Source organism: Planococcus citri, chromosome 3 (genome assembly GCF_950023065.1).
Source record: "Planococcus citri chromosome 3, ihPlaCitr1.1, whole genome shotgun sequence".
Classification (NCBI taxonomy): Eukaryota; Metazoa; Arthropoda; class Insecta; order Hemiptera; family Pseudococcidae; genus Planococcus; species Planococcus citri.
In genome coordinates this window covers 65154705-65169207 of record NC_088679.1, presented here as the reverse complement: position 1 = coordinate 65169207, position 14503 = coordinate 65154705, and the positions used below count along the sequence as shown (strand labels likewise).

Genomic DNA, 14503 nt, shown 5'->3' with positions numbered 1-14503 from the left:
GATAGTGTATTTCAAGATGTTAATTGCCATTTTTGCTCCAAAGTGCTCCGGCGACCTCCACAGTCGATTATAGTGAAAAATCTTGGTGAATTTCGTCAAAATGTGACAATTTTTTTTTTCCAGGGACTTTGACGGCTCCCCAATAGAAAATTCTTCATCCCCCACCCTTCACCCCTTCTACACCCTCGAAAACGTACATTTTGACATATCACACGTAATTATGGTCAAATTTTGAATTTTTCACCGTTTTTCCCCCCTTCATCCCCCACCATTCACCCCTACAAAAAAAATATTGTCAAATTCGTGATCTACGCCCTCAAAAACATACAATTCGATATATCACACATCATTATGGTCAAAATTTGAATTTTTCACCCTCTTCATCCCCCACCATTCACCCCTACGAAAAAAATATTGTCAAATTCATTATCTACAACCTCGAAAACATACATTTCGACATATCACACATCATTATAGTCAAATTTTGAATTTTTATACATTTTCACCCCCTCACCCCGCACCATTGACCCCTACGAAAAAAATATTGTCAGATTCGTGATCTACACCCTCAAAAACATACATTTCGACATATCACACATCATTATAGTCAAATTTTGACTTTTTCGCTCCCCTCACCCCCTCACCCCCCACCCCTACAAAAAAAATATTGTCAAATTCGTATTCTGCGACCCCAAAAACATAAGGGAGGATATCATTGTACCATTTTTTTAGGGTTCATTGTAAGTTTTTGAATTACGCCCGTTTTGAGGGTGCTCACAGCCCACTGTGGGATGCTTCTTTTCATCTCCAGATCAATTTTTATGAAGCTCAGTTGGAAAATTTTTCGAAAATTTTAGTTTTTTGTAAAAAAAAATCAAAAACTAAGCATCCTAGAAAAAACTAATGACATTCTAGCAATTGGATATTTTGAAATGAACTTTTGAAAAATTCAATGTTTTTACTCGTACTTTCTTATTTCCATTTGGCAATTTGCCAAAAATTCAAAATCTTCATCTAAAATTTTTTTTAAATTATAACAATGGTAAAAAATGGTACTAAAAGTAACAAAGTTGTAGACAATCAAATTTCCAATCGACATAATGTCGTTAGTTTTTTTCTAGGATGCTTAGTTTTTGATTTTTTTACAAAAAACTAAAATTTTCGAAAAATTTGCCAACTGAGCTTCATAAAAATTGATCTGGAGGCGAAAGGAAGCGTCCAAAAAAAATTTCTCGAGAACAAAATGGTAGAGAATTAAATTTCCAATTGACATAACGTCGTTAGTTTTTTTCTAGGATGCTTAGTTTTTGATTTTTTAAAGAAAAACTAAAACTCTTTGAAATGAACTTTTGGACATTTTTTCATAAAAATCATCAAGTCACAAAAATCGATCTGGAGGCGAAAGGAAGCGTCCAAAATGAAATTCATGACAACAAAGTTGTAGAGAATTAAATTTCGAATCGACATGATGTCGTTAGTTTTTTTCTAGGATGCTTAGTTTTTGATTTTTTGAAGAAAAACTAAAACGTGAAAATCGGAGTACTGACATTTGGCCCACTCTGTACGATTGAGGTGTATTTAGAAGGATAATAATATTTTCGCACTATTTTCGAAAGCTGTGAAGAAAATTTTTGGACGATCTGGTACATACAAGTTTTACTCCCTGTTTTTCACCCTAATCCATTCACTCAATCGCATTTTTCAAACAAGTGTCCAAAAACAACAATAAAACCAATCAGAAAAGTTCAAATATATAAATTTTTCTAAACTACTGATTCTCATTCAGGGGTTGGAAAAGTTGTTTTTAATCCGGACCATAATGCCAGTTGACCTTCCAAGTAGACATTTCGTTTAGGATGTTGATGTATTCATCAACTCAAAACAAAAATTGTAAAAATTAAAAGCTCAAAACAGATATGTAGGTTGGTTGTCAGGTACCCATTTCACTCTCATACAGACAGGCCTACAGCTTGTACAATTTCGAATAAAATCCTTCAAAATTCTCGAATATAACTTGGAAAAATAAATATTTCTTCATTATTTTAGAATTTCAGCAACGCACCTAGGTACTTGACGAATCGTCATCGAAAGATAGCTTCGCGAAATATTTACATTTTTCAGTCAATATTAAGTACCAGAAAACCAATTCATTCGAGTCAAAGTAAACTACCCAGCTATATTAGGATATGGATTGCTTCTTATCTAAAACAATAAAATTCGGCATGGTATAATTACGTACACGTGAACTTTCCATAAATCACGTATAGGTAAATATTCGAACACTTCAAAAACCGCAATACTAACGAAATATTTACTCAAATAAGTAAATTCCGCTCTTTGAGTGAAAACATGTTAAAAACTCGTAAAATAACCGCGGCCAACTTTGATGGTCTTAATTGTGCCATTTCATTACATACCTACACCGGTCGAACATTAATTTGAAAATCTTCTTCGGCATAGTGTATAATTTATCAACGATTATACTCGTAGCCGGTACAAGTAGTCTGTACAGCATCATAGTATAATTCCATAATACTATACCCAACCCATATGGTACCCAAGAACCCACCACGAGCTGCCTGCTCCCTCAAATGATTTTCCATGACCAACCATTACTTACCATTACAAATATTGTTACTGGTATCGTATTCCTACATAAGCATAGAGAATCCAGAATTCACGGTGTATCCGAACTGGAATTTTTTCCGGATGACCGGATTCATTCCGCCGAAGTCTGACGATCATAGCCGAGCACTGAACTCGAGTACGAGAGGCAACTTTGGTTGCAGTGTCACATACATGATGAGTAGTCGCTGACTTTATTGCTTTTACTGCTGCAGAGTTAATTTTGTGGTACGAATTATTGAGGTTGAGAATTCGCGCGATCGCGATCGTCGGTTTCATTTTTTTTCCTTCAAAGTGCACGCACGCGGCTATAATATCGTACACGAGAATGATTGTGGTGTTGTTCGGACTCGGACTAGGTGTTTTATTGTAAAAGTGCGCCCGGTAATTTGTGAATTTATTGAATTTACCTGTATAATTTACGTAATTACCTAACGTCTTGAAAAAAGGTAGGTTTATTAGAGACTCTATGGGGTGTTATTGCACTGTGTATTATACGAAGGTTAACATGTTGCATTTCCAGCTGTCCACAATAATTGAAAGATCACGTACTTGGCGAATCTTCAATCTTCAATCTTCAATCTTGATTATAAATCTCTTATCTCACATCCCTATTGAATATGAACGAGTAGAAATCGCGCGAATTATGAATTTAAACCGATCGTGAATTAGTTTCGCGAATCTATAGGTACTTGAGTTGAACTCTTCTCTTTTTTGCTGACTGTAGATTTTAATATATGTACCTAACCGCAAATACTCCGACATGATTATTTCATAAGTAGGTACCTATAATACCTGAACTTAGGCTCGTATATATAGGAATACGTCTTCGTATGTATTTACGAGTATAAATGAGGTGAAATTCTATAAATAATATTATTTATGAGGATTTTTTTTACACTCGAACGACTTTCATAGTCGACATGGTTTTATGTAAACAAGTGCCATATGCATTCGTATTATACCTGAGATTTTTTCCCAACTTGATCTTGTTTTCATCACGTTCTTACTTCGTATTATGATAAAAATACGAGTACACGTGAGGCTGACATTGTATGTATCTGGTATAGTTATGCATGCATCATGTTAATGCAAATGTAGGTGTACGAAATTGGACTGGTTTATCGCGTTATGAATGCTCGAGACATTTTTTCATGGTTTAGGATCATTGGCATGATAATTTGTCGTATGATGCTACACGACATGTGTATAATTATCTTCTTACCATGTACTTACGTTAAATTAGAATTCGTTCTATGGCCAGACTCAAAAGGATCTGCCTTTGGTCCATCTTCATCAGAAAAGCACCATTTAAATATTTTCGCCCCCCCCCTACTTCCATGATGATAAAGTAGAAACTAAAGATAATTTGATCTGCTGAAAAATGAGTTTCATACTTGATTTTTCAAGTTTTATTTTTACTGGATGAGTTGAACAAGTCAAGATTATTGTTTGAAGGACCAAATGATTGATTTCAGTGGGTAATAATTGATCATTTTCGGCGTTAATTGCCAGTAGCCATAATGAAAATGAAACATCAAACGAGTAAAAAGGTTTTCTAAAAGGAGATTGAAATTGAAGAATAAAAATAACACGAAAATACCTATTTGATAACTTGTTTATTTATTTATTTTTTTTCAACATTGGAGGTCTCTAGGTTGGTGGCAAACATTGTTGGGGGACTGGAAGAAAATTTCATATGTATTTTGCTCAGAGATAAAAAAATTTCAAACATCTAATTTGTACATATAGACATCGATTTTTCATTTTTTTCGATTTGAAGGACCAAAGGAGGGGGGTTCTTGAAAATGTGATTGTTTAAAGAAATTCTGCCTAGAAATGAAACATTTTCAAAAAATTTGTGCAAATATAAGTAGGTATCAATTTTTTATTTATTTTTTGTTAATTTTTTTAAAAGTTTGATGAGGGGCTTTATTAGGAAACCAAAATCATTTGTGAAGCCAGAGGAAAGTTTTTCTCGAAAATGCGTTTATCTAGAAAAATGTCGCCCATAAATGAGAAATTTTTTAAAATTTCTACAGACATCAATTTTTCATTTTTTTTAGTTTCTCCAAATTTGGAGGGGAAGCCAACATTATTCGGGGGCCCAACGAAGATTTTCCTTTAAAATTGGGCTAAGTATGTAGAACAATATTATAACGTGGAAATGAGATATTATTTTCAAAAATTTTCCCTGATTTTGATTTATTCTCATTTTTTTTTGATTTTTTGAACTTTGAGGGCTCCTTACTAGAGATACAATGCGGTTTGAAGGGCTAAGGAAAGTTTTATCTTGAAAAAGGGATTATTTAAAAAAATTCTGACATAGATGACAGAAACCAAAAATTTTGATCAATTGAATTTTTTTCTTTTCTTTTTTTAAAATTTTTTTCAACTTAGGGGAAGCTATTTGGCATCACTTTTTTTGCAGATAGAGAAAAATAAAAAATAGGTAGTTATTTTTTCAATCGAAATAGCAACTTGGAGGGAGGTGGAAGGTGGAAAATTCCAACATAGACTATTGATCACCCTCTGCCATTGTTCTTTTTGATGTAACATAAAATGATTGCTGGAGATGATCAATAATTTGACAGCTATGATCTGAAGTAGGCTGTTTGCATTTCTGATTTTCAGCATCCTGCGCCAGGATGGCCATTCCTAATTCCCCCAACATTTATTTAAAATGAAAATATTCTGTCAAAATCGCCAAAAAAAAAAGTTGAAAAATTGAAAATATTTTCAAAATAATTATTCAACCAAAAAATCACTCGAGACCAAAATATTCTTTGGCAATCCATATGACATCGAAAAAAGATACATTGATTAATCTCCCAAGCTTACCTTACAAAGGAACCTTTGCAACTAATCAACTCTGATCGAGCTGAAATTTGGCTCACTGAAAGAACATGTGTCCAAGCCTTCAGAACCAAATTTTCAGCTGTCGAAATTGATAATAGCACCTTCAGTAACGATTTGAAATTGCTGGAAAAGATCCAACTTTTGCCGGATGCTCCAAATCGGCTGGAAAATGATACCAATTGATTCGGGTGAAGTGAAGGGGGTCAGGTTGACTTTAAAAAGTATCATGTTTTTGAGTAATCATGATCTGCTGCAAAATCCGATTTTGGATTTTTTCAGAATAATTTTTTACATTTTTCAACTCGTGAAAAAATACACTTTTGAACTCGTCGTCTAGGATTTTCAATTCACCCATCAATTAACCCAGATTAATCGATTTGAAAAGTCGAACTTATAACAGGAATATGTTAAGCTTCCGAAATATGATTACAACGTCTTCTGGAGCAGTTTTAAATTGCTGCAGAAAAATCAACTTTTGCTGAAGGCTCCAGATCGACTAAAAAATGCTGCTAATCGATTTGTAGAGCAAATTTTAGGGGCTGGATGAAGTTTCAAGTCATTTGTTGCTAAAATTGACGATTTTCGAATTTTATAAATTTGAGATTTTTCATATATAGGTAGGTATGTACGAGAAATATATTTTTCAACTTGTCTTCTTGGATTTTCAATTCAACAGCCTTGATTGATTTTAAAAGTCAAACTTATGACGGAATTAAATTGTCATCTTTCGAAGTTGATTGAAACGCTTTCTGGAGCAATTTGAAATTGTTGAAGAAAAGCCAAACTTTTGCTGGAGGCTCCAAATCGGTCTAAAAATGATGCTAATCGATTTGAAGGATCGAATTTAGAATATAAAAGTCGAAAAGCGTGTTTCAGAGTTGCATCTCCACATCAGAAAGCTCGAAAATCGCCGGAAAATATTTCATCAAAGTAGATTAATATTCTTGAAATCACACAAATGTATTCATGCATGATGAAAAATCTAAAAAATTTCACATCTGTGTTGAGATAAAACCAATTCAAAAATTCTTCAAAAAAGCTCCCAATAATTTATTTGATGTAAAAAATATTTCACAACCAGATTTGAAGGCGAATTTTTTGGCCGTCATTTCCCTCCTCTCCCTCCTTAATAAATATCCCCCACAGATAGCAGACAACATTTTTGGACCAAACATCGAAACAAAGTCGAAAGAGCATACAAGACGCCAAATTCAGTCGCTAAATTTCATTTCTCAATGTTTGATGAATTTTTAAAAAATTAAAATTTGTCTTTTTTTTTTAAAAATCAAAATTTGATGAAATAGAGATAGGAAGTTAATTTTTGTCGCATATAGGCCTAAAGAAATTTTGAAATTGTTGGAAAAGGAGTTAACTTTGGCTGGGTGAGGCTCCCAGATTGACTGGACTAAGTAGTGAAATTCGATTCGAGGGTCAAATTTAGGAGGTGGAAGAATTTTTCGGTAATTTGTTGTCAAAATTGACGATTTTGAAATATTTTTAAAATTTGTCAACATAAAAATAAATACAACTCAACTCTTCACTTTGGATTTGCAATTTACCTGTCCTAATCGAAGTTGAAGTTGATTTCAACGCATTCTAGAGTGATTTAAAGTTATTGGGAAAAAAATTCAATTTCGTCTGGAGGCTCCAGATCGGCTCAAAAATGGTGATAATCGATTTGGGGTGTGATTTCGGTCGAATAAGACCGATTTTGAAATTTTTATCTCAATGTTTACCTATACCTTTTTTTTGTAGTCACTTTCGAGCTAAAAATTGAAAAGTCAACTTCGACTGCTTGAAATAATTGGTTCCGAACCCCAAGTCTGGGGTGAAATGCTTTTTCAGTGAGCCAAATTTGAGTTCAATTTCAGTTGATCTGTTGTAAAAGTTCTCCAGTGAGTTACTTTTTGATTGAAGAACGACGTCTGAGTTAATTGAAACGAGCTTTGGTGAACATTTTTTCCAATCAAAGAACACAGAAAATTTCTCACGATGAAACCGCCCCCCCTCCCGTCCCTTCGTTCCTAATACACTCGTCTCACAATCGCCTCAAAAACACAACTTCTATGCAATTTTATTGTAGACACAGAATCCATCTATTTAGTACCTAAATCTATGTCAAAATCAATCAGTTTTTACTCATAAGCAATCCAAGTTCCAAGTCATCTCTCTCTCCCCTCTCTCTCACCAATCCATCGACCAAAAACATCAACAACCGTATACCACGATTAACACCGTTTCTGTCCACTCTCTGAGAATTAATTTTTTCATTTAATCGTCCATTTGAATGTCACCAATGACACTGGGTTTCCATGTTGATTGTTGACCGGCCAACGATTCGATCGTTTGTTTCCAACAATTAGTCACGCATTGTTTCGGTAATTCTTTTTCGAATCTTATCCGTACTTATGGCAGGCAATGTACGAGTAGGTACGTCCGTGTGCTTCGTGATGCACACCATTCCAGCCATCCAGCCAGAGAGAATAAAAGCATCATTCAGACTCGAACAACGTGTTTATACAAGAGACAGACATTCGGACTCTCGCGCTGATGCTATCCTCGTTACCTATCTGTGTACATTGTATGTGCATTCACACGATAGGAAATAAAAGAGACAAGCTAACACCGATACAGATACTCGACCAAATTAATTTTTTTTTTAGAATTTTTACTTGGTCGTCGTTGGAGTCAGTCTTTACAATAGAACCAGGGGGGAAAAAATATATCGAACTGAAAGGATGAAATTTCCAAATGTGTAATTGGGTCCAGTCCAGTTCGGTCCATTTCGTAATAATACATCCTGATCATTCGATCTATACGAGCAAGTATTTCAACGCGACATCGACAACAATGAAAATCTAAGGCAAAAAGTACTGCACCATAAGAAATAGAATTAGAAACGCATCTATAGCTATTCATTTCACAAACCAATCTCATCATCACTGGTCAGCGTGTTTATTGAAAAATAGTGGAAAAAATACACCTCATTGTTGATGACAATACGGATATATACCTTCCTTCTCCCACACCAATGTACTTGAACTAGGAATATATTTTCCAACAACTTAACACATTCGAGGTCATTTTAGAAACCAAGAAGATTTATTTCAGCCGGTGCTGGGCAGATTTCAAAATTCGATTCCAGCGGTATCATGGCCGGTCACCCTCATCACGTGTGATATATGAGTATATCGATGGCACATAAACGCGACAAAATGTAACGAATATGGATACAAAACACGACACGATTAATTTGATAACCGGTTTTGGAAAACTATATACCTACAGAGAGCTGATCAGCTCAGCACTTTGTAAACGGATAATATGCGGAAATTCGCTTGAAAGAACAGGAAATTGTACTACGTACTTATGTCCCAGTAACTCGGTTAAAAAATTTATCTCGTATGTAGGTCTTCTTCAACCGTACAACACACACAGCGTAATATATCGCTCCGATGATTCGAACCCTTTTTAACACCCATTGTGGCGACACAAAAAACGTGAAATTTTTTTTTCTCATTTTCGAATGAGTTCTCAAGCAGCCGCGCAGCGTCCAGACAGCAACGATCCAGGCGATGAGGTGAAAGTTTAACGCTTATATGGTAATTGAAATTTTACCTTTTTGGTAAACGCGTGTGTTTCGAACGACTCTGACTCTGAGTCGTCTACGACTGGAAATTCAAAACTGTTCGAGATGAAATTTATGGAAATCGTAAATATTATCGTGTCTATTATAGTATGTAGTATGGGTATAAGATCTGGCAAAGTGCTAAATTGAAATATCAATACGTTAACTTAACAATGCCCACACACGAGTGTTTAACCGTAAACCTAAATACTGCGTTGTACATATTAATATGCCTGTATACTTAGCCTAAGAGAGAAATTTCTAAAAATTCGGGAATCATAATTTTTACATTTTTTTTTTAATAGCACAGGCTACCTAAAATTTCTACGTTTATTAACCCAGTAACTATGAGAATTTACGTTTCGGAGAATTTTTTTCAATTGTAGAAATCATATTGAACGACAAATTTTTTGAATTTGAATAAATTTCATTCTTCAATGAACTTGTATAGCCAAATTTTGAACAATAAAGTACCTAATTTGTTACTTGAATCATTTTATCTTCTTCGGTCTCAAACTCCTCTCACCCTCCTCCCACCAAAAAATTCAGAAAAAATATATTTCGTAAATTCAATAAGACTTTGATTCTCTCACATCCACGCATGAAGTTTTTAGAGTTCAGAAAGATCCAAATTTTGGTTTTTTGATTATCTACCTACCCACAACTTTTAAAATTACACAGCAGAAGTAGATACAAATCGCTCATTTATTTTGGAGGGGGGGCGGGGTAAATTCGAGTTTTGAAAATTTTTTCTTTCGAAATACATATGTACCTACTTCACATTAATCAAACCAAAACGTCGAATGATATCATTTCCAAAAAGGGGGAAAATATTTTGGAATGCAGTGGCGTCAATTTTTTGGTAATTGTTGCAAATTTCAAAAAACCGAACAAACTGGAAAAATTATTATCAAGCTAGGAAAGCGTGTTATTTTGACTGTCAAAATTATAAGTTTTCTACCGTCCATAAATTCCGAAAAGTTTTACTTTAATCCTAGAACTGTACAAAAGTCTTGCTTTTTGTTAAAAATTGCCAAAAACTCAATAGGTAGCTTTTTAGTACCAATCTAATTCATTTTTACCTAAAAGTCCCAAAAATTATAAGGAAGTGTCGTTCTATTGCCTAAAAAATTCAAAAAAAATTGAGAGAAAATTTAATTTTTTGGCCAATAATTCACAAAAATTGCTACTTTCTGCCGAAATTGTCAACGTTTTGATTTTTGACAAAATTCTTGCTATTGCCAAAATGTATCCAAAAGCATCTGCTTTTTTTCTAGAAATTTCCAAAAACTCCTGCTTTTTGCTAAAATTATTAGGTACCTAGTCTTGATTTTTGCAGAAATTCCAATTTCCAGAAATTGTCCCAAAATTATAACTTTTTGGCAATTCTTGTCCACCTAAAATTCGAAAAAAAAACTCGCAATTGCTAAGAAATCTCCAAAAATTTTGCTTTTTTGCTCAAAGTTGCCAAAAAGTGTCACCTTTACACCCCCATAAAAAGTCATGCTTTTTGATAAAATCATAAAACTCTCGAATTGCATTTTACAAAAAATTGTCAAAATTAAAAACCAGAACATTACAATGATTATGTAATGTAGGGTGCACCTTATTTTGCTATGTTGGAATTTTCCACAATCCATCCCACACTAAGTTGGCCTCTCAAAGTTAAAAAAACAATCACAAAATGATAAAAAATCAGAGAAAAGTTTTTGAAAAATCACATTTCTACACTACAATTGTTCTACATTTGAGACAGTCCCTATTTAAATCAGTGAGTGTATTCAGACCCAAGTAAGGACCTGTGGTTGAGACGGACACTATTTAAATCAGTAGGTGTGTTCAGACCCAAGTAACGACCTGTGGTTGAGACAGACACTATTTGAATCAGTGGGTGTATTCAGACACAATAACGACCTGTGGTTGAGACAGACACTGTTTAAATCAGCGGATATTTTCACTTTCACACCCAAGTAAGGCCCGGTGGTTGAATCTGACAAAGTTTTCGATCAGTTGAGGTTTTCAGACCCAAGTAAAGACCTGTGGTTGAGACCGACACTATTTAAATCAGTGGGTGTTTTCATACCCAAGATGGGGCACGTGGTTCAGACAGGCACTATTTAAATCAGCGGGTGTTTTTAGACCCAAGTTGGGGCATGTGGTTGAGACAGGCACTATTTAAATCAGTGGGTGTGTTCAGACCCAAGTATGGCCCTGTGGTAGAGACAGACACTATTTGAATCAGTGGGTGTGTTCAGACCCAAGTTGGGGCATGTGGTAGAGACAGACACTACTTAAATCAGTGGGTGCGTTCAGACCCAAGTAAGGTCCTGTGGTTGAGACAGACACTGTTTGAATCAGTGGGTGTGTTCAGACCCAAGTTAGGGCATGTGGTTGAGACAGACACTATTTAAATCAGTGGGTGTGTTCAGACCCAATTAAGGTCCTGTGGTTGAGACAGACACTGTTTAAATCAGTGGGTGTGTTCAGACACAATAACGACCTGTGGTTGATTCTGACACAGTCTGCAATCTGTGGGTGTTTTCAGACCCAAGTCTGGACATGTGGTTGAATCAGACACAGTTCTCAGTGTGTAGGTCTAGGTACATACATTCAAACCAAATCTAATACCTCTGGTTAAGTATGTGTGACACACAGTTTGAAATTTTGCTTTTCTAAATATCACTGAGAAAAACTTGAAATCATTCCACTTTTTGACCAAAACCAATAAACCAAAATTGTAATACTCGTTTGGTTGAGTCACACACAGTTTTGAATCTGTAGTTGTAATGAGACCCGAGTGAATACTTGTAACTGAGTCACTCCCAGTTTTAAATCGTTGGGTGCTTTCAGACCCAAGTAAGGACCTGTGGTTCAATCAGACACCATTCTCAATCTGAAGGTACATTCAAACTAGAGTTACATATAATACAAGAATGTGGACCATTTTGACCTCCCAAACGGCTGAGATCTTCATTTTGAGTTAAAATATACTCAGGTGGTGCTTCTGAAGGGGAAAGGAATTTTTGAAAAAGTTGTGGTTTTTTCGCTCCTGTCATTACCCAATAAAAATATTAGAGATTCTGCGTTGATCTATGCTATTGCCATCAAAATCCAATAAGAAGATATCATTCCCGTAATTGGGGAAATATGTATTTTGGAACTCAGTATAGTAATGCCAATTTTTTTTAGTAATTTTTGGAACTTTCAAAAAATAATAAAAAATAATATAGCCAAAAACTTGCAAAATGTTTTCGAATTTCGCAGAAATTACCAAAAAAAATTGGCAGCACTGCGTTTCAAAATATTTCCCTAGTTTCAGAAATTATATTTTTCGATGTTTAAGCTCAATTATTGCAAAATATTGGAGAAGAAAAATGTTTCAAAATACGAATTCATTCAACAATGAGCTATTTGCAAATTTTCAACCCTCAGTACCCAGGGCCCTAAAAGTGGTCTTGGATTTTGACGGCAATAGCCCAGATCGACGCAGATTCTCAAATTACTAATATCTTTTGAAACTGAGCCATTTTTCAAAAAAAAAAAAAAAAAAAAAAAAAAAACAGGTTGGTAGGGGTTAGAACGAAAATACCACAAGTTTTTCAAAATGGCACCTCTAGGTGCAGCTTCAGAACCAATATAAATAAATGTATTTTTTTGAGTGACTTTCAACATAGAATGAAAATCTTTACTGAATTTAGTCAAAATCCTGCGACATTTTTTTTTTGGGGGGGGGGGGTGTGATCCACCCTAATGGTACACACAATTTCCTTATCCTTTTCAGTCAAAAGTCATCACCTCAATCGCGGTTCTTCGGTACTTTCGCACCATACTGTACCTATCTACATGAATAAGATTTCAACAACCAAACCAAACCAAACCAAACCAAACCACTCAGACATTCAAGTTCATCTCATAATTCAGTCAATCAAAGCGAAACAAATTGAAATAAATTCCTCGTGAACTTGAACTAAATAAGCGTCAAAATCCGACATTCTTTTCCTCGATGATGCATTATGAACGAGAATCGATTATCGATTTTTATAATCGATTGTATGTAGTACTAATGGATTGGGGCGAGGAAAAACGACAATACCTACATGGTATAGAGCAATAGTTCGAGCTTCGCATCGTATAGGTTTGCGACACACTCTCGTCATCGATGAAATCAATAGGTACACATAGACATTACATTACATACGTATTACTTGTATGTAATGTACCTATGGAACATTTATGCAGTATCTAGGCACAGGTACTCGTATTATAGTGTAATGCGCCTGTAGTGAGGTAAATACACTGGCTGGGTAGCATACGAGTAGTGGTGGTATGGCAGGCTCACTGCTTAGGCTGCTAGGTGATATATGCATACATTAGCTATTCGTTATATCATCATTAATACAATGTTGGCTGGTGTTGGTATATCTGCGTCTGCGGTAGCGTATAATTTCATTACACAATACGCAACCGATCAAAAGTAATGATAATGTAGAATGTTATGTAAAACACCCTTCTCCTTGTAGCAATATCGTTTCATGTATATGTCTGGTCTTATGGATACCTACTGCAGAAGGAAAAATCAAGCACCTAACTCATTAAGCATTTTTCAGTGCACAGTGAAAGTCCTATAGCTCTCTATAGGCACCTATACTCATAAATCACACCCTTATAACGTATATCAACTATTTACCTATATCTCCTACAAGCAGTATCGAGAACTCGAGAAGCGACAATTTTTTTTCTCAAATTCTTATACCTATTTTAAAGTAATATCTATGCGTGATAATCAGTGCTGTATTAGTCGTAAAACCTGCAGTGAAATTTGCGCGATCATTGTTTGTAGTGTTGTGATGGTGGAGTGTTTGCGTGTGTGATGTCGTCGGCGCAATATTGGTGACGAATTTTTACGCGTTAACGTATTCTAAAATAAAAATGTTAGTGCCAGTATCGGTGGATTATTTCTTTCAAGAAGGTTCTAAATACGAAGCTCCGCAAGGAAATGTGTGGTTGTTTATGATCATTTTTTTATCTTGTTATTTGGAAGCGTTTTTTGTCCGATTGGTCGAACCTCATGAGGAAATGGTGGATTAGGTATGAACACTTCACTCTCACTCTCTCTCTGTTCTCTGTACATCTACATGAATATTTTAGGCATTACTTTTCTGTAGACAACGTATTTGTTGTTAATCGTCGGTATTTTTGAGAAGAAAATTGAGGGGGAAAAGCTCAATTTGTACCAAAACTTGGTCAATTACAACACCTGTTCGAGTTTATTGACATTTTAATCACCTCGTACAAGTATTTTATTTACATCGAGAAGAGAAAAAAAAGTCGTAAAAAGTGATTGAAAATCATCGTTAAAGTATATAGTTACGATTGGAAATTGTGCTATAC

At 34.9% G+C, this 14503-nt stretch overlaps 1 protein-coding gene across 6 annotated transcripts in view; it reads left to right on the top strand.

Annotated features, from left to right (window-relative positions):
- The window catches only part of LOC135842102 (uncharacterized), a 186879-nt gene that overhangs the window by 139670 nt on the left and 32706 nt on the right, over window positions 1–14503 (top strand). The window contains exon 1 of one of the 6 annotated variants that reach the window (XM_065359457.1): window positions 13738–14200. The exons of the other annotated variants lie outside the window; for them this stretch is intronic. Coding sequence (XP_065215529.1) covers window positions 14181–14200 — 20 coding nt within the window. The 5' untranslated portion in view covers window positions 13738–14180. Of the gene's footprint in view, window positions 1–13737; window positions 14201–14503 lie in introns of those variants that run through there. 6 annotated transcript variants of the gene reach the window in all.